Source organism: Hypanus sabinus, chromosome 8, assembly GCF_030144855.1.
Source record: "Hypanus sabinus isolate sHypSab1 chromosome 8, sHypSab1.hap1, whole genome shotgun sequence".
Classification (NCBI taxonomy): domain Eukaryota; kingdom Metazoa; phylum Chordata; class Chondrichthyes; order Myliobatiformes; family Dasyatidae; genus Hypanus; species Hypanus sabinus.
This window is the reverse complement of record NC_082713.1, coordinates 157,389,832-157,415,803: the sequence shown is the minus strand read 5'-3', so window position 1 is coordinate 157,415,803 and position 25,972 is coordinate 157,389,832. Positions and strand designations below refer to the sequence as shown.

Below are 25,972 nucleotides of genomic sequence, written 5' to 3'. Positions count from 1 at the left end.
GAAAATCAAACATAAGATGAATTTGATATGAAAGTTAAATTAAAATAGACTAGAGAAATATTAAATATTTTTATTTATTTAGTGTTTTATTGAAATTAAACTCCTCCAGCATTTTCCGTATCTTGTTCTGGGTTTCCAGCATCTGCGGAATCTCTTGCATTTATTAATTATTGGAACTCCAATGCTCAAACATTCAATATAATGAGTAACTCAACACCCTCAAGACGCAGGTGGAACTCAGCAGGTCAGGCAGTGGGGAAGTGCAGTGCAGTAGGGAATCATGTAAGAAACTAGGAGGGGGGAAGAGGAAGAGTCTGATAGGAGAGCACTGTGGCCCTGTCTCTCCATAGCCTCCTGGAATGCCACTTTCAAGCTAGACACAGATTACAGGAGTAACACCTCATATTCCATCTGGTCGTCTCCAACCTGATGACATCAACATCGATTTCTCTAACTTCTGGCAACCAGTCCCCTCTGCTTATCTCTCTGGCCCATTTTCCCCTTTCTCTTCCCCATTCTCATCCTTATGACCTGCCCATGACTCACACCTTCCTCGATTCGGTTTCCCTTCTCTGTCCCTTTATCCCATGGTCTACTCTCCTATGAAATCCCCCCTTGTTCAGCCCTTTGCCTCTTCCAGTTATGCCCTCACAATAAATAGGGCTTGCAAATAAAAGGCCATCGAAAATTAAATCAAGATGAAAGCTGGCAGAACATTTAAAGTGGAGTGGGTCAGTCAAACTCCTTGCTGCCTTCAAACTTCCAATGGTAATCTATTCTTTAGCACTTCGAACATGCAGATTTGATCCAATAACATCTTTGCGATCCAATCTAAAACTCTGTTCAGGGATCTGAGAGAAGGAGCTGTGAAGGTTCCCTGAGATCTTTTTTGTTTTATTTCTTTACACATTGGGTGTTTGATGATTTTTTTTTTGTTTTAATGAGTTCCTTTGGTTTGTCGATCTCTGTAAGATGACAAATCTCCAGGTGGTATAAAGTATAAATACTTTGATTATAAATGTACTTTGACTTTGACAGTAGGACCTGAACTGCCTGGGAGGTGAATTATATGCAAAAACAAAACCCAGACATAAACAACTGAATACATAGGGGCTATAAAAAGTATTCACCTCCCCCCACCAGAAGTTTTCATGTTTTATTGTTTTACAACATTGAATCACAGTGCAGTTAATTTGTTTTTTTTTATGCTGATCAACAGAAAAAGACCCTTACATGTCAAAGTGAAAACAAATCTCTACAAACTGATCAAAATTAATTACAAATATAAAATACAAAGTAATTGATTGTATAAGTATTCACCACTCCCCCCCCTTTAATTCGACACATCAAATCATCAGGGATGCAGCCAATTGTTTTTGGAAGTTGCATAATTAGTAAACAGAGATCTGGTTTTCTTTAAAACCTGGATGTGGTCAAGATGTTTCAGTTGATTGCTGTGAAGATACACCAGTATCTGGAAGGTCTGACTGCTGGTGAGTCAGTATCCTGGCAAAATCTACACCATGAAAACAGAAGAACACTACAAGCAACTCCGTGAAAAGGTTATTGAAAAGCACAAGTCAGGAGATGGATACAAGAAAATTTCCAATTCACTGAATATCCCTTGGAGTACAGTTAAGTCAATCATCAAGAAATGGAATGAATATGGCACAGCTGTAAATCTGCCTTCGGCAGCCTGTCCTGTCCTTTAAAAAAACTGAATGACCATGCAAGAAGGGGACTAGGCCACCAAGAGACCTATGACAACTCTGGAGGAGTTACAAGTTTCAGTGGCTAAGATGCGAGAGACTGCTCATACAACAACTGTTGCCCAGGTGCTTCACCAGCCACAGCTTTATGGGAGAGTGGCAGAGAGAAAGCCATTGTTGAAAAAAAACTCACATGAAATCTCAGCTAGAATTTGCCAGAAGGCACGTGGGGTACTCTGAAGACAGCTGGAAGAAGTTTCTGTGGTCTGATGAAACCAAAATTGAGCTTTTTGGCCATCAGATCAAACGCTATGTTTGGCATAAACCAACCATCATGCATCACCAAAAACAGACCATCCCTACTGTGAAGCATGGTGGTTGCTGTATCATGCTGTAGGGATGCTTCACTGCAGCAGACCCTGGAAGGCTTGTGAAGGTAGAGAGTAAAATCAATGTAGTAATATACAGGAGGAAAACCTGGTGCAGTTTGTAAGAGAACTGTGACTTGGGAGAAGATTTGTTTTCCGGCAAGACAATGACCCCAAGCATAAAGCCAAAGCTACACAGGAATGGCTTAAAAACAAGGTTAATGTCCTGGAGTGGCCAAGTCAGAGTCAGACCACAATCCAATTGAGAAATTATAGCTGGACTTGAAAAGGACTGTTCACTCATGATCCCCAAGCAACCTGACAGTGCTTGATGCGGTCCTGGGTAGGTCTGTAGTCTAGTGTATTTTTTCTCTGTGTTGTTTTTTCACGTAGTTCAGTCTAGTTTTTGTACTGTGGCATGTAACACCACGGTCCTGAAAACACATTATCTCATCTTTACTATGTACTGTACCAGCAGTTATGGCCGAAGTGACAATAAAAGTGACTTGACTTGACTTTGTAAAGTATAATGGGGAAAAATAGCAGTGTACGGATGTGCAAACCTAATAGAGACCTATCCACACAGACTCAAGGCTGTAATTGCTGCCAAAGGTGCACCTACAAATACTGACTTGAAGGGGATGAATAGTTATGCAATCGATTACTTTGTTTTATCTTTGTTAATTAATTTAGATCACTTTGTAGAAGTTTGTTTTCACTCCGACATGGAAGTCTTTTTCTGTGATGGTGTCAAAAATGCCAAATTAAATCCACTGTGATTCAATGTTGTAAAACAATAAAACATGAAAACTTCCAAAGGGGAGGTGAATACTTTTTATAGGCACTAAATTCAAACCACTAACGGGGCAGTAAATGAACACCCATCTAGACTGGCACGAGCTTCCCTCTCCTCGCACTGCATAGACACCCTGAACAAGTCTGCTGATTTCTCCTGTTTCTACCTACCACTCATATAGTTGACTGGACACCCAAACTGGCCACTGTACCACCCACGTCCCTTTCAAAATAATAGCCCATGGTAGAAAGTAATTAAATCAGAAAGCAATAAAATTTTAATTGTTGATAGACCCCTACATATGCCAGAAATGTCTTGTACAATTCCTTTGCATTACACAATACACTATGGCATGAAAACAAAAGATAATTCCATTAGATTAACTAATTGTACATAATTACCAACACACAAACATTGATAAGATTGAAAAAATAATATTTGCTTCATTTGTAATCTAGTATTGTTACGATACAAATCATTAATTATGTCAAATTATCTTAGGTTTAGATGCTGGCAGACCTTTGGCTACGTAATCACATTATAGAAATATAATTTAAGGCTGAGGTTCCCAACCCAGGGTGCATGGACTCCTTGGTTAATGGTAAGGGTCCATGGCATAAAGAAACTTGGGAACTCCTGATTTAAGATGACTGACTTTCTGTCAAAAGGCCTTCATTGTGTACAAGCAAAGTCTCAACCTGCAGTGATGTTAAAAAATTTTTTATGACTTATGTCATTCCACAGCAGCTCAGGTTCTGAAGGGTTACTTTAGCCTATTACCAGCTTTTGAAGTTTGATGTGTCTGGCAAAAGCAAAACTCAGAACATTATTGTAAACAAAGGCAAGACCTGTCATAACTCCAGAGAAAATTACCTTCTGATGGAGTCGGAGTTGTTCAAACATTTCCTTTTGAAGGCACCTGTCATCATCAAGTTCATCTGATGTGAAACAAAGCAACAAGTCCCAGTGTTCAGCTCCTAAAAAGAAAGCAATTATCATCAAGTCTGTTGTCAACAATCTTCTGACACCAGTGAAACACACTGGGCCAGATTATGCTCTGAGCATCTCCTGAATCGTGCTACTCTTAAAGGAGCTCTAAATCTGCATACGTTGCCATTATTAGTAAACCAGGCCAGTACAGTGCTCTGTACAAATGGAGCAACAGCCATATTTCTCCTTAACCAGTCAAAATCCTGACCATACCAAGAACTATCTTAGCTGGTAAAGAAATGAGTGGCAGGCAGTCAATAAGGCAACTGCCTCACAAATCCAGTAAACTACATTTGATCCTAGCTCCTGGTGCCATCACTGGAATTTGCACATTCTCATGTCCTGAAATCATTCAAATCAAATCAAGTTTAATTGTCATTCAAGTCAGACATCTAAACGAGACAGCATTCCCCTGGGTCTAAGGTGCAAAAATATAAGCACATTCAAATAAGTGAGAAAGGGAAAAAAATAACATAGTTGGGTAAGAAAACACATTTTTAGTCCACGATCCTGAGCAACAAGACCCGCAAATTGATGGTTCTCGGCAGTCCAGCCTGCAATTCCACTGATCCAACGCTGGAGGGCAGCACCAATGGGAGAGGCTACCTGCAACTGAGCCCAGAAGCCATGCGACAATGCAAGCCTTGGGCTTGAGCCCTAGTCCTCACTACAACTAAGGCAACTCTCTCCACCAAACATTCGGATCAGTTGGTTAATTAGCCATTGTAAATTTCCCAGAGTGTGTGCAGCCAAAGTGGATAAAGAGTTAGGAAGAACATGGGCAGAATAAAATGGATTAGAGTGGGATTAGTGTAAGTAATGGTAGTTAGTAAGGATTTGACTTTATGTTCTATGACTCTATGACTTGGTGAGACAGGAGGCCTGTTTAAGTGCTGTACCTTCGTGACTCTAGATCAGTTGGAATATAATTCACTGATATATAATGTTTTCTCATGACAGAGAAGGGCATTCTGAGCAAACTGGTTTATAGAGCAATCTTATCCCCCCCCCCCTGGAACCTGCACTCCCACCAGTATCTATACTTGGATAATTTTACAGCGGCCTAGTCAGCTACAAACCAGAACGTCTTTGGGATGCAGGAGGAAACTGGAGCGCCCAGGGGACACCCGTGCAGCCGCGGGAAGAACTTGCAAACTCAACACTAGAGGTCAGAGTCAAACCTGGATCACTGCAGCTGGGAGACTGTACCACCACATGTACAGAATGTAATCACTTTGAAAAATTGATTAAATGGGAGGCAAAGGGGACAATGAAACTTAATTATGATTTTTTTTATAATGCCCATTCATAACTTAATAATTTTTATAATGTAATTATAATGCAAAGAAATGGAATGCCATATTAAAACAAAATGCTCAGAGCTAGGGGAATCATTTGACAGTAATTAAGACATCAAACTGCTAAAGGATTCACTTACACTTTAATCACAAGCCTTAACTATTCCTGCAATGTTAATTGTTTCTTACGGCCTATCATTCCAACTTCATGCATGTCATGTTTCAGAATGGTCAGTGTCTCAGCAGGATACGGTGAGAACAAAACTTCTGAAAGAGTAGTGCAACTGAGAGAGCTCTTGCTCAATTGTTGGATTTTAACTCCATGTACTCACGTCAGAAATTAGTTCTGCAATATTTCCTTCACAAAACACAGCAAGTGCTAATGACCTCAACATACGTCAAAAGCAAGCCTGTAATATGAGATCAACTGTGAATCATTTGAAAAACAGCTGATTGATACAATTCAATTATAATAAAATTCAGACGAGACTGCCTGAAGCTCCCAACCTATTCTAAGCGAACAGCTAGACTGTTGCGACAATCAGCATGGCTTTTGTCAAGGGTATGTCATGCCTTACGAACCTGATTGAACTCTTTGAGAATGTGACAAAACACATTAATGAAGGTAGAGGAGTGGATGTAGTGTATATGGATTTCAGGTAAGGCATTTGATAAGGCTCCCTGTGCAAAGCTCATTCAGAAATTAAGGAGGCATCGGATCAAAGGAGACCTTACTTTGTGGATCCAGAATTGGCTTGACCACAAAAAGCAAGGGCAGTTGTGAATGGTTCATATTTTGCATGAAGTTCAGTGACCAGTGATGTTCTGCAAGGATCTGTTCTGGGATCTTTGTGATTTTTATAAATGACCTGGATGAAGAAGTAGAAGGGTGGGTTGGTAAATTTACTGATGGCACAAAAGTTGGGGTGTTGTGGATATTGTGGAGGGTGACAGAGGTTACAGTGGGACATTGATAGGATGCAAAACTAGGCTGAGAATTGGCAGATGGAGTTCAACCCAGATAAGTGTGAAGTGGTTCAAGAGCTGTAAGGTAAAGTTACAGCTATAAAGATATTAGTCAGACCCCACTTGGAGTACTGTGTTCAGTTCTGGTCAGCTCATTACAGGAAGGATGTGAATACTATAGACAGAATCCAGAGGAGATTTACACAAGGATGTTACCTGGATTGGGGAGCATGCCTTATGGGAATAGGTTGAGTGAACTTGGCCTTTTCTCCTTGGAGTAACTGAGGATGAGAGGCGACCTGATAGAGGTGTACAAGATGATGAGAGGCATTGATCATGTGGATAGTCAGAGGCATTTTTCCCAGGGCTAAAATGGCTATCCTGAGGGGGCATAGTTGGAAGTAGGTACAAGGAGATGTCAGAGGTAAGTTTTTCCCCCACACAGAGTGGTGGGTGCATGGAATGCACTGCCAGCAAAGGTAGTAGAGATTGATTCAACAGGGTCTTTTAAGAGACTCTTAGAAAGATACATGGAACTTGGAAAAATAGAGGCTATGTGGTAGGGTAATTCTAGGCAGTTTCTAGAGAAGGTTACATGGTTGGCACAACAGTGGGCTGAAAGGCCAGTAATGTGCTGCAAATTTTTATGTTTCACCATAATACACACCTATGATTAGATGCCCAAGCTAAAATAACCTACAGATGACATCACCACCTTGAAAATAAAGAAAGAAGCTATATATCATTATCTAATCTGAACCCTACATTTTGATGCAATTATAAAGAAGGCACAGCAGCAGCCATATTTCATTAGGAGTTTCAAGGTGATTTGGTCTGTCAGCAAAAGCACTTGAAAGTTTCTGCAGATGTACCATGGAGAGCATCCTAACTGGCAGCATCACTGGCTGGTGTGGGGCAGGGTTGGGGACTACCGCACAGGATTGAGTTAAGCTGCAGAGAGTTGTAAAATTTGTCAGCTCCATTATGCCTCCATAGTATCTGGGACATCTTCAAGAAGTGATGCCTCAAAAAGACAACGTCCATCACTGAGGGCCCCCAACACCCAGATCACGCCTTGTTCTCATTGCCGCTTTCAGGAAGGAGGTACAGAAGCCTGAAGGCACACACTCAATAATTCAAGAACAGCTTCTTCCTCTCTGCCATCTGATTTCTGAATGGACACTGAACCCATGAAGACTACATCACTATTTTTTTTATTTCTATTTTTGAAATTTCTGAACAGGGAAGAGTGATGAACCTATGAGATTCTTTTCTATGGACAACTCTGGATATATTTGAAGAAATAGGAACCTTTATAAATACAAAATATAACAAGGGAGCAGGAATAGGGTATTGGGGCAGAGGATGAGCCATGATCATTTTGAATGATGGAACAGCTTCGAAGGGCTGAATGGCCTATTCCTGTATTTATTTTTCAAGTTGCTCCATTCCCAGTTCCTGGGCAATGGTTTAATTACAAAGATGTGTAATTCTTAGATGAACATATAATAAAGGAGTAATGTGGTTTCAAACCAGGGAGAAATACTATGACAAACTACCTTCACTAATAATACAAGTGGAAACTAGATATCTGTTTCCACTCAACCTGTCACCTATGATATTGTCCATGACTGAAAATGTCTGCAACAATCCCTTGAAAAAAAATCAACATTGCGCCCATGAACAACAATTTCTGCACAAGTCACATGGAGCTGATTAAACTCTAATTTCTGAATAATGGGGCTCTCCTAGGTTGTGTCTTGGAACCATTACATTTAGAAGTATATGTACACTTCCATCAGCAACACCTCACTAAATGTTAACTGAACCTGTGCACCACCAGACAATATCCATTGAATTTCTTGAAGAACACCCAAAATATACGATAACTATTTGCAACATGGCAATTTCATTCAAACCTTGACCACTCCCACTCCGACATATCTGTCCATGGCCTCCTCTATCGTCAAGATGAGGCCACGCGCAGGTCGATGGAGCGATACCTTATCTCCCGCCTGGGTAGCCTCCTTCCTGCCGGCATGAACATACAACTCACTGACCTCCGTGGATACCCCTGCACCCCACCCTTACCTCCATCCCTATCTATTATTTTAGTCTGGTTCTCTTTCTCTCTCTTTTCCCCCCCTCGCTATAATCTCTCCCTCCAGCCCAACCTTTCTTTCTCTTTTATTTCCCACAATTCTCCACCTTCCCCCTAGCCCATTTCCCTCCAGCCTATCACTTCCCAGCTCTCTACTTTATCCCTCCCCCCACTTCTTATCCCCCCTCGACCATCCCATGTTACTTCACTCCTGATGAAGGGTTTCGGCCCAAAACGTCGTTATTACCTCCTCTCATAGATCCTGTCTGGCCTGCTGAGTTCTGCCAGCACTTTGTGTTTTTTATGTTTTTCATTCAAACCTTCATTGGATTTCATTTGGGCGACTAATATGCCCCCATGCTTTGGTGGGAATAAAGGCTTCAAAACATATTTGGAGTGTGTATTAGAGATCATAATCTTCTTCAATAGCTTATAAACACTACAGCCAAAATAAGGCACCCAGAACTTGAGGCCCAGATTAGTGAGGATCAGTTATTACAATGTGCATAGTTTAACCATTGTTTACTTAGTGCAGAGGGTGGGAGTGAATATGTCAGATTATAGGAGCAGTAACAGAGCATTTGTATTTTGTAGATATACTGTACAAGCAAATTATCACAGAACTATTGAAACTGACATGTACCATCCAGCTCTGTCCACACATCAATTATGCCACCACCCCCCAAAGAAAGAACCAGCAATAATTAGAGACTAGAAAACGTAAAATCTGTTCAATAACAAAGACCTCCAGAAGCTCCCTGAATGGAGACACAATTCTAGGCTTACCCATTAGCAGCCAAAACATCCCAAAACTCAGAACTCTAATTTAAAGACAGGTGAACCAGAATCGGGTTTATTGTCACTTAATGTGCATTTGTTGTTTTTGTGGCAGTAGCGCAAAACAATAAATAAAATAAACAAGTTACTAAAAAAAGTAAATAGTGCAAAACGAAGGATAGTGAGGTTGTGCTGGGTTCATGGACGTTCAGAAATCTGATGGCAGAGGGGAAGAAGTTGTTCCAAAAATATTGAGTGTGTGTGTCTTCAGGCTCCTGTACCTCCTCCTGATGGGATAATGAGAAGAATATGATGAGGGTCTAGAATAATAGCTGCTATCGTCTTGAAAATATCTTGATGGTGGAAAGGTTTGTGCTTGTGATGGAGGTGGCTGAGTGTAAACCCACTTCAGCCTCTTGATTTTGTGCATTAGTGCTTCCATGCCAGGCAGAGATGCAACCAGAGAACTCCACGAAATATCTCTAGAAATTCATCAGAACCTTTGGTAACATTTTTGATCCCAGCAATTTCCTGATGACGTACAGCCAATGGTGTGCATACTTCATGATAGCATCAACGTATTGGGATCTATCCAGGATAGATCCTCAGAGATATTGACACCCAGGAACTTGAATCTGTTTACCCCTTGCACAACTGATCCCTCAATGAGGACTGGTGTGTGTTCCCTCGACTTCATCTTCCTGAAGTCCACAGTCAATTCCTTGGTATTGCTGAGGTTGAGTGCAAGGTTGTTGTTGGAACACCACTCAAACAGACAATCTACCTCACTCGTGTACACCTCCTTGTCGTCATCTGAGATTCTGCCAACAGTGGTGTTATTTGAGCTGAGTCTAGCCACACAGGCATGGCTGTAGAGAGAACAGAGCAGTAGGTTAAACACACATCCTTGAAGTGTGTGTGTGTGTGTGTGCGCTGATCGCCGGTTGCAGAGGGAAGTTTCCAGGTCTAAATTTGGAAGCTTGTTGATTAGTACTGAGGAGGTGAAGTTTCTGAATGTGGAGCTGTAATCAACAAAGAGTAGTTTGACATGTACTGCTTTTGCCCAGGTAAAGCTGAGTGGAGAGCCTGTGAGATTGCACCCACTTGTAGACCTGTTGTTCCAGTAGGCAAATTGTAATGGTTCAGCTCCTTGCTCGGTGGGAGTTAGTTCTCACCATGATCACACTTCCAAAAAGCAATAGTCAATTGTATGTCACTATCCATGGGGAAAGGTTTATCGAGGGACTTTGACAGTGGGTAGAAACTGAGAAACATAGATTAAAATTGAAAAAAATTTAGTTCCTTTAAATTTGCCTACTGTGTGTTTAAATGTAGTAATAAGTAGGGTTGTATTTTTAACTGCATTACCTTAAGTGACTTAACGTAAACAAAAGCTGAGGATGAGAGCACCATAAATAGCCAAGCATTCAACCACACTGCCAGCTTGGACAGCATTCCGAGCTCCTCATGTGACAATCCTTTGAAGACTAGAAAATAGCAACAAACTCCTGTTGCAAGGTCACACTGAAGATTAGATCTGGTCAAATATCATTTATTAAATGTTGTGATTGTTCTTGACATTTAGTTCACAAAGAAAGTCACTTGCATTTTCTCTTGTTTTGGGAGGTATAATTTTCTCTAAAAAAGCAGTTAACAAAGTTTTCCAAAGTTTTCCTTTGTAACAGGTTTTGGAACTCATGCCATTTATTTTGACATGAAAGATCAAAGTAAATTTATTATCAAAGTACATATATACCACCAAATACAACTCAGATCAATTTTCTTGTGGGCATATTCAATAAATCTATTGAATAACAACTATAACAGAACCATTGAAAGACCAATGAGGACATTCAACCAAAGTGCAGAAGCTCCAGAGGGAGATGGAGAGCAGGCAAGGAGTGATTGTGAGAGGGACAGAGAGAGAGAGAAAAGAGAGAGAAAAGGGAAAAAATTATAATAACCAAACTGTACAAATACAAGAAACAACAATAATAAACAATGAATCAATAAATATCAAGAAGATGAGATGAAGAGTCCTTGAAAGTGAGCCATATGCTATGGGACCATTTCAATGATGGGGCAAGTGAAGCTGAATGGAGTTTTCTCCCTTGATTCAAGAGCCTGATGGTTGAGGGGTAATAACTGTTCCTGAACCTGCTGATGAAAGCCCTGAGGCTCCTGTGCCTCCTTCAGCAGCAGTGAGAAGAAAGCACTTCCAGGGTGATGGGGGTCCCTAATGATGAAAGCTGCTTTCCTGTGACAGCATTTCATGTAAATATGCTCACTGGTTGGGAGGGCTTTACCGGTGACAGACTGGGCTATATCCATTACTTTTTGTAGAATTTTCCGTTCTGGAGCATTGGTGTTCCTATACCAGGCTGTGATCCAGCCAGTTAATATACAAGTTTGTCAAATTTTTAAATATCATGTTGAATCTTCCTAAGGAATTCGAAGTGCTACCATATTTTCTTCATAATTGCACTTACGAGCCAGGCCCAGGACAGATCCTCGAAACAATTACATCTAGGAATTTAAAGTTGCTAACCCTCTCCATCTCTGATCATCTGCTGAGAACAGACTCATGGACATCTGGTTTCCTTCCCCTGAAGCCAATAATTAGCTCCTTGGTCTCGTTGACATTGAGTGAGAGGATGTTGTTGTGGCATCAGCAAATTTGAATTTGCATTGGAGCTGTGCTTAGCCTCACAGTGGCAAGTGCAAAATGAGTAGAGCTGGGGCTCCGCACCTGTGCTGAAGGAGATCATGGAGGAGATATTGTTGCCAATTTGGACTCACTGGGTCTCTGTAAGTGAGGAAATCCAGGATCCGATTGCATAAGGAGGTATTGAGGCAGAGGTCTTGAAGCGTATTGATTCGTTTTGAGAGGATGATCTTACTGAATGCTGAGATGTAGTCGATAAGGAGCATTCTGATCTATGCACCTTTACTGTCCAGATGTTCAAGGGTTGAGTGAAGAGCCAATGAGATGGCATCTGCTGTGGACCTGCTGCTCTGGCAGGCAAATTGGAGCAGATCCAAGTGACTTCTGAGGCAGGAGTTGACATGTCCCATCAACAACCTCTCAAGAGGCTTCATCTCTGTGGATGCAAGTGCTACTGGATGCCAATCATTGAGACAGGTCATCACAGGACACCAGTATAATTGATGCCTACTTGAAGCAGGTGAGTACCACTCATAGCTGAAGTGAGAAGTTAAAGATCTTAGTGAACATGCCAGCCAGCTGATCAGCACAGGTCTTCAGTACTTGACCAGATATCCCATCTGGGTTGAATTATTTTTCGTGGGTTCACCCTCCTGAAGGCTGCTCGCATATTGGCATCAGAGACTTTGGAGTAGTACTCCGACTTGTCCTCAAAACAAAAGTGTCTTTTGTCAATTCAACCCAGTATGATATTCATACTGGAGTTAGAAGGAATGAATGCAAGTTCAAAATGGACTTGCAGTTTCTGGTGAGGAATACTGCTGCCTTTGAATGAGCAGCTCTGGTTGTCCATGCAGAAATCTGTGTAAACATCATCAATGGCACTGATCCAAGCAATTTTAATTACGTAATATTACTTTAATTGCCTACCAATCTACTTTGCATCAATTAGATTGGATTGAAGTTGCTGTTTATTAGATTGGATCTGACCAAGCACAGTGCACTGCCTAAAATCACCACCCGCTTACCTGCTTCAGATGTGGAGGCTGATCCCACCAACCCACATCCCAGGAACACCCTTGACCTGCCTGTAACAGGAGGAAAGCCAAGCTTGAGAGACCATCTTTTTCTAGTTTTTAAATCCATTGTTCAATGACATTTAAGAACTATTACAACAGATACATGCAAACTTGGAATAGAACGTCATTCAACCTCTCATGCCTGCTCTGCTTTTTAATACCATCATCACTGATGTAACTGTAACCCTCACTCTGCAATTATGGTTACACCCAGAAAGCTTTAATCTCCTTGTTTATCACAAATCTATTTATATCTGGCTTAAAAATATTTAAGGACCTCACCCATGTCACTTTTTGAGGTTCAAAGACTCATGACTTTGAAACAGTGGCCTCTAGTTGATACCGTTACCCAAGAAGAGCAGGGTGAGATACCCAAATGACGTCAACTGTGATAAAGTTCTGTGAGAGGTAGGTCATGGCTAGAACTAACTCCTACCTAAACAAGGATTTGGACCCAATGCACTTTGCCTATCGCCACAATAGATCTACAGTGGATGCAATCGCACTGCCTCTCCACTCAGCTTTAGAAAATCTGGACTACAGCGATACACATGTCAAACTGCTTTTTAACACCATCATCTCCTCAGTACTAATCAACAAGTTTCTAAGCTTAGGCCTTCATACCTCCCTCTGCAACCAGCAATCAATGCAGGCACACTTCATCTATGTACTAGTCTGAATTTTCCTTAAAATATTCCAATCAAACCTGCATCCACCAATTCCACCGGCACCTTGTTCCACCCCATCATCACTCTGAGATGAGAAATCCCCCCCTCAGGTTCCCCTTAAATATTTCACATTTCACCCTAAACTATTACCCGTAGTTCTGGCAACACACACAGAATGCTGTTGGAACGCAGCAGGCCAGACATCATCAATAGGGAGAAGCACTGTCGACATTTCGGGCCGAGACCCTTCGTCAGGACAAGCTGTAGTTCTAGTCTCAGCCAATCTCAGTGGAACAAGCTTGCTTGCATTTACCCTATCTATGCCCCTTATTGATTTGTATACCTCTATCAAATCTCCCTTCATTCTCCTATGCTCCAGGGAATTAAGTCCTAACCGATTCAACATTTTCCTCAGGTCCTCAAGTCCTGGCAATTCTCCGCACTCTTATTGATACATTTCTTGTAGGTAGAAAAATCACTAAGGCATATAAGTCTGCAGCTGATCTCCTGCCAAAGTAGGACTCAGACAGAATCAGTAGGTGAACCTCAGTGTAGGGGCCAATCCACTGCAAGAGTACTGACATCACCAGACAACATGCCTGAGTTTGACATTGCCCAGACATATACAGGACTCCATGAAGGACCAAGGTTGAAACAGACAGAAGCCAGTGGTTTCATTTGGAACCCCAAAGTCCATTTGGCTTCAGTAACTGGCTAAGTGCAGGTGTGAACTGGAGACAAAGTTTTGCCCTCGAGAGGAGCACTGTAAGCAAAAGCTGCACAAACCATGAACATGACTGCTGAGCTTCAAAGCTGGTAGAAGAGATGCTCTAGCCATAGAAATGGAAATGAAATGAAATGAAACGAGGCACTGTGGGACGATGTGCAACTCCATTTGTTCTTCAAAGAATCAGCTCCCGTAGTCCAAAAGGGCCAATCGTCAGGATAATTTTAAACATGGCATCTACCATTCATTCCTCATCCAATAGTCAACTTCCTGTTGTGTCCAGAAACAGATTCAGCTGTACCAATAGCCAATGCAGAACGTCTGCTGAAAATTAGAATCAGGTCACGTGGATTTCTGTTATCCAGCAAAGCCAGCACAGGAGCTGAGTACCCCAGAGTTACAGTAAGAATAGCAATTAACCTGAGCAATGAGACCCAACAGGAACAAGGTGTTTGGCCCACCATGTGTCCGTTGACCACAATGCCAAGTTAACTGATCCCATCTGCCCACAGCTGGTCATTACCCCTATATTCCATGGGTTCCAAACCTGAGGTCCACAGACCCTTTGCTTAATAGTATTGGACCATGTCATAACAAAGGTTGGGAATCACTGTAATGTTTGTGTTTGTCTAAATGACTCCTAAACATTCCTATTATATCTATTTCCACCTCCTCCTCTGCAAATCTTTTCCAGGTACCTGGAACTGTTGTAATTCTCTTTTGAGCATTCCCTTTCTCACCTGAAAACTATGCATTTAGTATCTGATGATTCCATTGTGGGGAAAAAGACTATGTGCCCTATCTAGGTCTTAGGATGTTAGGTACTTCTATCAAGTCACCCCACATTCCCTAATACTCCAGAGAAAAGGACTTGTCTAACCTCTTGTTATCACTAATACTCTCCAAACCAGGAAATATCCTGGTGAACCTTTTCTGCACCCTCTCCAAAGTCTCCATACCATGGCATCCATAATAACTGCAAATGTAGCCTAACCAAAGTCTAAAACAACTGCACCATGTCCTGCCAACATTTTCAATGCCATGGCCATGACCAATGAAGGCAAGAGAAGAAACAATGTTTCCTACATCTCCTGTTTTATTTCAGAGAATAGGTCATTAAGTTCTAATTGACCCTCAGACCAATTTTGTTCTGTCCTCCTTTCAATTGGGCCTTGCACTGCATGTCAGCAAGACCAAGGAACCGATTGTGAGCCTCTGGAAGGGGAAGACTTGAGAAAACACACCAGTCCTTGAGGGTTTGTCAGTGCAAAGGATGAACAGCATCAAGTTCCTTGGTGCCAGCATCTGAGGGTCAATCCTAGGCATAACATATTGATTCAATCACTAAGGCGGCATGCCAGCAGCTCTACATCATTAAGAGTGAGGAGATTCAGTGTGTCACCAAAGGATCTTCAAATTGCTATAGATGCATGGTTGAGTGAATTCTGACTGGTTGCATCTCAACCTGGTATGAAGTCTCCAAATCACAGGGTCACAAGAGGCTGTGGAAGGCTGTAAATGTGGCCAGCTCCATCAGGAGCTTAACTCTTCATATCATCAAGGACCCTCACCGACATCAAGAGGTGGTGCCTCAGAAAGGTGCCATCCATCATTATGGACCCTCGCCATCCAGGACATGACCTCTTCTCATTTCTACCAACTAGATCAAGACCTCTTCTCGTTTTCATCAGGAAGGACGTACAGGAACACTCAACTTGTTAGAAACAGCTTTTTCACCCCTCCACACCATTAGATTTCTGAATGGTTCATGAACCCATATTTTGCACTAATTATTTGTTTTTGTAATTCATAGAATTTTGTCTGCATTATACTGCAGTGTGTGAAAACAATAGATTTCACATCATAAATAAGAAATCTGATTCCATTTCTTTAAGAGGTTTGCACACAGCTTGTACATGAAGTGTCTATTTATTGCACAGCCAAGCATGATGTACAAACAATAGCCTATTGATTCCTTCATGAAACATGAATCGAGTGACTTGTTCATCTAAGGATCCTGTAGCCAAACCAAAACCAGAACAATTGATGCTTCTGGCGACCCTATGGATTTGTTATACTTGCACAATGTGTCCTTACTCCAAAAATTATTCCTCCAAAAGTCAAAGATATGTATTCAACCCTTTATTACCAATTAGCAAACATTCAAAACGGTGAAACCTCAGCGTATCCAAGTGTAGTTCAGCAGTCAGCAAAAGATGCGACACTCATCTGTCCCTAGCCCCAAACTGCTCTGAGCAAAGCACAAATATGTGATTTATTCCCTTTGTTCATGTGACTGAGTGACCTCACCCCACTCAGGTGACTAGTTACCATAATAAACACAGTAAATGTGCCACACAATACAATGCAGATAGAAATGGACACACAACTCCTACATTTCAGTCCCTAATTATTATACTAGAATAATTACAACCACGTGCTACCAAGACACAGGAGACATGAGATCTCAACATTTACACAAATGTCCTCTTTTGGTAAGGAGGTACTGTCCTGGATTATGATATTCTCCTGACAAGCCAGGTTGTCCCTCTCGCCTGCATTCAGGGAAATGCAACTAGAATCGCTGCAACAAAAGCTCAGCCAAGCACAAAACTATCTACTCCGGCTGAGCGTAATCTCTTCTCCATTATGATCTCTTTTCAATGGTCCATTAGCAGTCCAATCCAGCATTTTTCTCACTGTATAGGGTCCATCATTAACACTACGAATCACTTGTAGTGTCTCCAATGCCTGAGGCACATTTACCCCTATTAGCAGCTCAATTTCCAGCAAATGACATGTTTCAGGTGAAACCATTCCTGCAGATCTCTCTGACAAAGAAAGCTCCCTCTGTGGACAGGCGTGCTTTCCTGCGTACAGATGTTAGGCACTTCACAATAGTTTGCCCTTTCTAAGCCAGCCACTTCCAATCCTATGCACGACCTTCTCTTGACCCATTTTGCATAAGAGAATGGGTGCACCTTTTCCTGTCGGGTTGAGCTTGTTCATGAGGCTCACTCTGCAGAACACTGCTGTACTTCCTTGACCCAGGAAAGCACAAATAACCATTGTCTTGTTTCTCTTCTTAGACTTCAGCTGAACTGGAATTATAGGAAGTTTACAACCACGATCACCAGACCCCGTAAGACCATTACTCACTGCAGTTTTTGTTTCACTTCTTTCGAATCTGCTCCCTTTTTATCAGTTCCAGGCTCAGTTTTAGTTTCAGTCTCCACTCTTGTAACAGGGACAAAGCTGCTTACTTCAGCTTGAGATTGAATCGGTCATCAAGTTTTGTTCACACCTTTACTTAATGCCTGTGATGTAGCAATGTATTTCTCCCCCAAACACTGGGTGTGTAGCAATCTTTTACTTCCCTTTCAATAAAATCAACAATGCCAGTGAAAGTAACCTTACGGTTGTGCCTTATACACCACCGATCTCCATCTTTCCCAAAGTTTCTCAGGCAATTTATTCCATGACAATTCTCATATTAGTAGGCGTGTCCAACTCACACATGTCCTGCATAGCATTGCAACAGCCTCTAAGAGCTTTGAAGAGCTTCACATCTTCTGATTTGATATGTGGCCAAGAAAAAGCCTTTTCCATATAGACTGCTCATGTGTTCATCACTAAAAATGTTCCTGAAGTAAAGCTTGGGCCTTTAGATATCCTTGCTCCAGGCCGGCCCACTGGCAACCTTTGACAAGCTCCCTAGGGTAACCTCCAGTGAACCGTTGGAGAAAATAGAGACTATCACTATAATAAAAAGACAAAATGCTGGCAGAAATCAGCAGGCCAGACAGCATCTATGGGAGGAGGTAGTAATGACGTTTCGGGCCAAAACGTCGTCACTATCTCCTCCCATAGATGCTGTCTGGCCTGCTGAGTTCTGCCAGCATTTTGTCTTTTTATTTATTTCCATAGTCTCTATTTTCTCCAAATCTACAGATTCACTCGTGTTGACTCACTATAATTATCAGTCTTGCCTTCAAAGCTGTTCTTGAAAGCTCTCATAAATGAATAACACTGCAAAGGGCCGCTATTGAAGATTTGAATTTCTCTTTTAGGCAAAGATGCAATGCTTTGTTGTTGCATCACTATGCTTGTACTTTCATTTAGTGTCTTTATGCGGCAGTTAGACTTCCACCATCTGAAATACGAGTATCATCGTGCTGTAAATCAATGTCCTCAGCAGCACCCCATGCTATTGGATATTGCACAGATTCAGAGTACCTCCTCGGTACAAGCTGAGAGAATACCCTGAACTACCGCTTGGGGTTCAAACTCGTGGCTTGTAGACATTTGCTCCTCAGATGTATCCACACTGACGTTGAGTATTCTGGAATTTCTCTGTTCCATGGCAGCACAGGAACTCTCTCCATAAACTGCTCTGCTAGAGCACGCTCAGCACCCATGCCATTTGAAACCCTTAGCATTTTAACTTTAGTCATCTTGGCTGCAATTTCTTCCTGCAACTTAAGCTACTCTGCTTTTTTCTGAAATTACTTTTCCTTCTGCTCCCATTTTCTTCGGAGCTCCTAGTTTCTCCAAAGCTGTTTTGCCTGTTCTTCCCTGTTTCTTTGAGGCTGTTCCACTTTTTCTTCCTAGGTATGTTTATTCCTCAACATTTGTTGCCCTATGTTTAACTCAGCTAAATCAGACTCCATTCTAATGTGTGCCGATGAGGTATCAGATGCAGGTGCTCTGCAAGCGATAGAACATGCTGTGTGCACGTTAGACGTGCTGTCTTCACATACACAGTCACAGCTTGCTCTGTGGCTTTCTAAATATTTTCATTTCCTGCAGCAATCTGACCTTCAATATGGCATGTTCGTTTAATTTCTCTCTTAATCTAGACTTCAAGGTAACTGTTTCCAGCTTGACTCATGTTGTTTTCCTAAGTGCACAAACCAGATAAAACAATGGCAAATTCAATGCAGCATTTCAACAGAACCAAGGCTGAACTACTCAGCAACACCTCCATACAATTAAACTACCCCTCATGACTTTGGACTGTGGAAGGAAACTGGACCATCCAGAGAAAACTCATGTGTTCCACGGGAAGGACATACAGAGACTCCTTACAGAACAGCGCCTTAATTAAACTCCAAGCTCTGGAACTCCCCAAGCTATTACAGCATGCTACATGGTGCCTCATATTCCTCCTCATCTCTTTTCTAAATGGACATCCTTCTATTCTGAGGTTGTGCCCCCTGGTCCTAGATTCTGCCACTGTGGGGAAATATCCTCTCCACATCCACTCTATCTATGCCTATCAATATGCGATAGGTTTCAATGAGAATCCACTCGTTCTTCTGAATTCCAGCAAGTACTGGCCCAGAGCTATCAAACACTCTTCATACATTAATCCTTTCATTCCTGGGATCATAACAATGCTCTGGTGCTTTAGCTCTTTCTTTAGTTTACAATTTTTTCCTCCCAGACCAAACATTAGATGTCTCACCAGGATCCGAGTTGCTGGCTTCTGCTGACAATAATAATTCTGGCCTTTTTATGCATTGCACTGCCTGGTGAGTTTTATTGAGGCAAAAGTTTGGGGGGGTATTGCGGATAGTGTGGATGGATGTCAGAGGTTACAGCAGGTCATTGATAGGATGGAAAACTGGGCTGAGAAGTGGCAGATGGAGTTCAACCCAGATAAGTGTGAGGTGGTTCATTTTGGTAGGTCAAATATGATGGCAGAATATACGATTAATGGTAAGACTCTTGGCAGTGTGGAGGATCAGAGGGATCTTGGGGTCTGAGTCCATAGGACACTCAAAGCTGCTGTGCAGGTTGACTCTATGGTTAAGAAGGCATATGGTGTATTGGCCTTCATCAGTCATGGGGTTGTGTTTAGGAGCCATGGGGAAATGTTGCAGCTATATAGGACCCTGGTCAGATCCCACTTGGAGTACTGTGCTCATTTCTGGTCACCTCACTACAGGAAGGATGTGGAAACCATAGAAAGGGTGCAGAGAAGATTTACAAGGATGTTGCCCGGATTGGGGAACATGCCTTATGAGAATAGGTTGAGTGAACTTGGCCTTTTCTCCTTGTAGCGACAGAGGATGAGAGATGACCTGACAGAGGTATACAAGATGATGAGAGGCATTGATCGTGTGGATAGTCAGAGGCTTTTCCTAGCGCTAGCGCGAGAGGGCACAGTTTTAAGGTGCTTGGAAGAAGGTACAGAAGAGATATTAAGGGTAATTTTTTTTATATACGCAGAGTGGTGAGTGCATGAATGGGCTGCCTGTGACGGTGGTGGAGGCGGAAATGATAGGGTCTTTTAAGAGACTCCTGGACAGGTACATGGAGCTTAGAAACAGAGAGGGCTATGGGTAATTTCTAAGGTAAGGACATGTTCGGCCCAGCTTTGTAGGCTGAAGGGCCTATATGTATTGTGCCGTAGTTTTTCTATGTATACACCTTCTGTGTTACACAGTTTTACTCTCTATACCTACACTCTGCATATCCAATTCCTTCTCTTACATCATCAAAGCAAGCAGTTCTCACTTAACGAATCTTCATCTGCTAGAAAGCTTAACCCATTGAAATTCTTCCTCAATTATTCATGCGATACTTGTAGAAGCCATGTACCCTATTATCAGTCATTATTATATTTTGTGTTGCGCATTTATTATGGGCTAAGCGGTAATTTGTCACATGGTTTGGAGCGTGCTAGAAGCTCCATGCATTGCCTTACTTATTTTAGTTGAGACAGGAATGGTATTATTTTGTTGACCGCTAATTTGAATGCTAATTGCTAATTTAGTTTTGTTAGTGTTTTTTTAAAAAAAAACTTGCTTTAACATAGGTTCTCTTTGCTAGTTTCTGAATAAGGGATCTAGCGTACTTTTATCAACTTGGAACGGAGTTACTTAAAAGTGATTCACACAGTGTTGACTCCCTCGCTCAGTCTCTAAGCAGCTTTGGCCTGTATTGTAGTGGCAGATTTTATGATGCAAAATTTTGGTACCAATTTCTTTTTTGAGTGATCAAGGTGTTCAGCCTCACCATCTGCTTTTAGTTCTCTTTTAATAAATCAAGACTGCTGAAATGCTGCCCTAAATGCCAGCAGTATAACAGGCAGTAACTAACTAACCAAGACTGCGAGTAGTGAAGTTTCGTTCACCGAGAAGTCACAAACCTCATCCTATTTCTGTTTGCCTTTTTTTGCTGCTGCATTCTGCTGGGGCTTGGAATTATTAGTACTAATTATTACCTCCAATTGCATCATGTTTTAATGCTGTTAAAAGAAATGCAGAGGCCCACATTACAAATTAAACATATGCTTTCCACGTTACCCTGAAATTTCTGATATCCAAGCTATAAACCTTTAGTTTTCTTTTACATTTAAAACAGTAAATATACCCTAAGCTTATATTGGTATCAAAAATATTTCTTGCTCTTTAGTAATCTTGCATTAATAAAATTTATTACCTAACTAATCAAGGCAAAGCAAAGAAAAATGTCAATTATTCTCATTGAAGAGGATTCTAAATGGCCCTGAGAGACATATACTGTCATGAAAATCAGAGTATAGAATAAAACATCTGGTTGTCATTTACAAACAGGAATAACAAACCAGTTAAGGAAACAGTCAAATTTCATTGGCATAGAAACCAGACACAACTCTCTCTGTTATGACCATTTATGGCAGAAGGAGAATGCTTTGCTATAAGGTCATCAGAAAGAACCAAGTACTTTGTATGCAAAGGAACTTTCCCAATGAACCATGATCAAAAGCACAGCTTGGTATGATTAAAGTCAAAGGTAAACACTTCTGTACAGCTAAGACTTAAAAAGCTAGAATAAACATTTCAAAGGCACGAATATTTTGTCAATTTTTCTGCAAAGCAGCACAATTTAGCGTACAAGTTGTCAAAAAACAGTAACATTTGATGGCTTTGTTGTATTAGGAATGAATTGCATGTGAAAATTAGTGATAATTGTCAGGACAAAGCAGAACAATTTTGTCCTTATCCAGGCATGGAAGTGCCTGTTACGCTGCTGGTGTTTACGGAGCAATGAATGTCCTTCGTCTCTGCCTGCCCATACAGTCGCACACAGATATAGGAGAATTCTTCATTGCTGTTTTAAAACCAATCAGGATTATTAGCCTTGAGCTGAACCCCTGAACCTGATGGACCGGGGGCCAACTCAGTCCAGCCTCTACCCTTTGACCTGTTTGACATGGGTGACCCTACCACAAGGCCCTGACTCCAGCCAACATAGCTCTTCAGGTTACCCAGGCACACTGCTCCATACAAGATTCATGACTAAATTAAATATTGTTCTTAAGAAACAAGAGAAAATCTGCAGATGCTGGAAATCCGAACAACATGCACAAAATGCTGGAGGACCTCAGCAGGGCAGGCAGCACCTATGTGTAACCCTGAGGTTCAGCCAGCATGCGTTTGTCTAGGGTAAGACAGCCTCTGGCCCAGCCAAACTGAGAAATCGCATTTCAGTGGATGCTGCGTGATGTGTTGCCCAGTTACAAATCTGAACCACAAAATATCAGACAGTACACCGTATGCAATTAAACAATTGAACTTTATATATCTTAATCTGACTATAGGGTTAGTAAAGAAAATAAAAAGAAAAAAAGGCCCATTTTAACGAATCAGTCTAACGTGCACCTTGGAGCTCACGGAATCATCCATTCGACCTCCATCGACCTCCTCCAAGCGTCACTGACCGTTGGACTCTTGCTCTGAATCCACTCTATCCACCAGTCTACCAACTCTTTCCTTTCATGTCTTCTCTCCTCATCTCTCGCCGACAAAAGACCACAAAATCACTGCTCCCAGACCCACAAGAGAGAACAACATGCTTCTCATTGGCTAGCATATATTCCAAGGCCCCTGTTACCTCGAGTCACAACCCAAACATTGCTGCTGCAGAGAAACTATTACCTTAGCAGTGAAACCTTACAGTGAAACCATTACATTAGCAGTGAGACATTACAGAGAGGCCATTACATTAGCAGTGAAACTTCACAGCTCATTACGTATGGAAGAGAGTACAGTTGATGTTTTGGGCCAAGATCCTTCAGCAGGACTGGAGAAAAACAAGATGAGGGTTAGAGTTAAAAGGTGGGGAGGGAAGAGAGAACATAAGGTGATAGAATGAAACTGGGAGGGGGAGGGGTGAAGTAAAGAGCTGGGAAATTGATTGGTGAAAGAGATACAGGGCTGGAGAAGGAGAGGACAGAAGGCCGTGGAAGAAAGCAAAGTTGGGGGAGGGGGAAGGAGGAAGGAGCACCAGATGGAGGTGATGGGTAGGCAAGGAGATAAGGTGAGTAAAGGAAAAGGGGATGAGGAATGGTGAAGCAGTGGGGGTGGTGGTGGGGGGGGTGGAATTACTGGAAGTTCAAGAAATTGATGTTCATGGCATCAGGTTGGAGGACATCCAGATGGAATATAAGGTGTTGTTTCTCCAACCTGAGTGTGGCCTCATCGCAACAGTAGAGGAGGCCATGGATAGACATATCGGAATGGGAATGGGAAGAGGAACTAAAAGAGGTGGCCACTGGGAGATCCTGCTTTTTCTGGCGGATAGAGTGTAGGTGCCCAGTGAAACAATCTCCCAATCTACATTGGGTCTCACCGATGTACAGGAAGCCACACCGGGAGCACCGGACACAGTATCTGACCCTAACAGACTCACAGGTAAAGTGTCACCTATTTGGGGCCCTGAATGGTAGTTAGCAGACTGGTTATTTAATTCAATGACTTCAATATAACTGAATTAGCAGAAGATGGATTTCTACCTCTGCCTAATTGTTCCATTGTGAAATGTGTGAGTAATCCATACAAAAACTTGATTAAGGGGTTTGAATAACCAAGCGGGAATCTTTTCCCCCATGATATAGGCTATCATCGGCAAAAACTGAAATTCTCATCACCAAAAGTTTCTTCTATGCTGGTGGAATTGCTGCTGCCACTTTCATTATCACAGAGCACATACAAATAACAGCAAAGGAAAATGATGGATGCGAGGAAAATCTCCAGTGTCCAATTTGCCGTACCTTCATTGCTTCCTGGGCTGCGCTAGGAACAATGGTAGCATAAACAGGGAAGTAAAGAACAGATTTTAAACCCTTCTTCTGTAAAACCAATATTTTGAGAATTTAAATTGAAATGCACAAAGCTGGTCAGCAGTGGTGAGCAGGTTGACCTGGCTGACATTTAAATGCATTTCCAATAAGCACAAACTAAAAGATCAAAAGTGAACAAGCTTTTCAGAGTTCAAACAGAATATTGTAATAATATTGTGTACAAGTGATATTAAATAAACAATTCAAAGTGAAGGGTTTTTTCTTTAATATCAATTTTTCAAATTTTCCATTAAAATCAGAAGAAATCTGTGTGCACATACAAACTGTCTCAGTGTTTTGTGTCAGTTTACATAATGATTCATCTATCCTCCAGAATCTTTTGCTCATCAGTTCTATGGTTTCTAACCAAGTTTACACTTTCTGCTGTTGCTCATCTCCCTTGCGATGAAATAAATTAGGCAGAAATCATGGACATTAAAATTTACAAAAGCTATATATGGAGAGGGTGGTAGGGTGGAGATTAGTCTCGAACAAAGGAGGTGTAAGGCACTCCTTCCCTCCCCTGGGCAAGGTATAGCACCTGCTCAGCCCACCCCCCACCTCCCCACCCCAGATCAGGGTTACGTGAAGCCATGAAAGCAGGTGGTGATATGAGCAACTGGTGTATATCACGAATCCTGTTTATGCCACCAATGATTCCAGGCAGACAATTTCTAAAAGTGTTGATAGTGGCTGGGGTTACCTGTCTTGTAAATGGCATACTACTTCTGTAGAAAAATCTGCCAAGAACAATCATGGTTATGGATAGAGAAAAGAATAAGAACAACAGAGTGAAAGGTGTTTTCTCCACGGGCAATAAAGACAGATGGAAGAGTGTGATCACACAACATGGCACATAGTGAAGATGATGATTGTTTGGAGGAAATTAATGAATCAAGTGCTTATCTATAGGGCAATTGAACATTTGTCAAACTTTCCTTCGTGTGTCACAGAAGGACATTGTACTCAAACCCATCTGCAGAGCACCTGGAGTCCACATTTCAGAGAATCTAAGAGTTTGGCACAAACTCATGTAATCATGGATATAGTTTTCTTTGTAATGTTTAAAGTTCAATAACATATAAAGTAGCAACTATTGGTCCGTGGCATAAAAAAGGTTGGGAACCCCTGGGCTAGAAGGACTTAGAACCATAGAACCACAGAACCATAGAACATTACAGCACAGAAACAGGCCTTTTGGCCCTTCTTGGCTGTGCTGAACCATTTTTCTGCCTAGTCCTATGACCTGCACCTGGGCCATGTCCCTCCAAACCCCTCTCATCCATATACCTGTCCAAGTTTTTCTTAAATGTCAAAAGTGAGCCCACATTCACCACTTCATCTGGCAGCTCATTCCACACTCCCACCACTCTCTGTGTGAAGAAGCCTCCCTTTAAATTTCTCCCCCTTCAGCCTTAACCCATGACCTCTGGTTTTTTTCTCCCCTAGCCTCAGTGGAAAAAGCCTGCGTGTATTCACTCTATCTGTACCCATCATAATTTTATACACCTCTATCAAATCACCCCTCATTCTCCTATGCTCCAGGGAATAAAGTCCTAACCTATTCAACCTTTCTCTCTAACTATTTTTTCAAGTCCTGGCAACATCCTTGTAAACCTTCTCTGTACTCTTTCAACCTTATTAATATCCTTCCTGTAATTAGGTGACCAAAACAGCACACAATACTCCAAACTCCGTCTCACCAATGTCATATACA

At 41.7% G+C, this 25,972-nt stretch overlaps 1 protein-coding gene across 3 annotated transcripts in view; it reads right to left on the bottom strand.

Moving 5' to 3' along the window:
- cped1 (cadherin-like and PC-esterase domain containing 1) overlaps positions 1-25,972 on the bottom strand; it is a 241,290-nt gene that overhangs the window by 178,600 nt on the left and 36,718 nt on the right. For all 3 annotated transcript variants that reach the window (XM_059978328.1, XM_059978329.1, XM_059978327.1), the window contains exon 3: positions 3,747-3,850. In XM_059978328.1, coding sequence (XP_059834311.1) covers positions 3,747-3,850 — 104 coding nt within the window. The remainder of the gene's footprint in view (positions 1-3,746; positions 3,851-25,972) is intronic.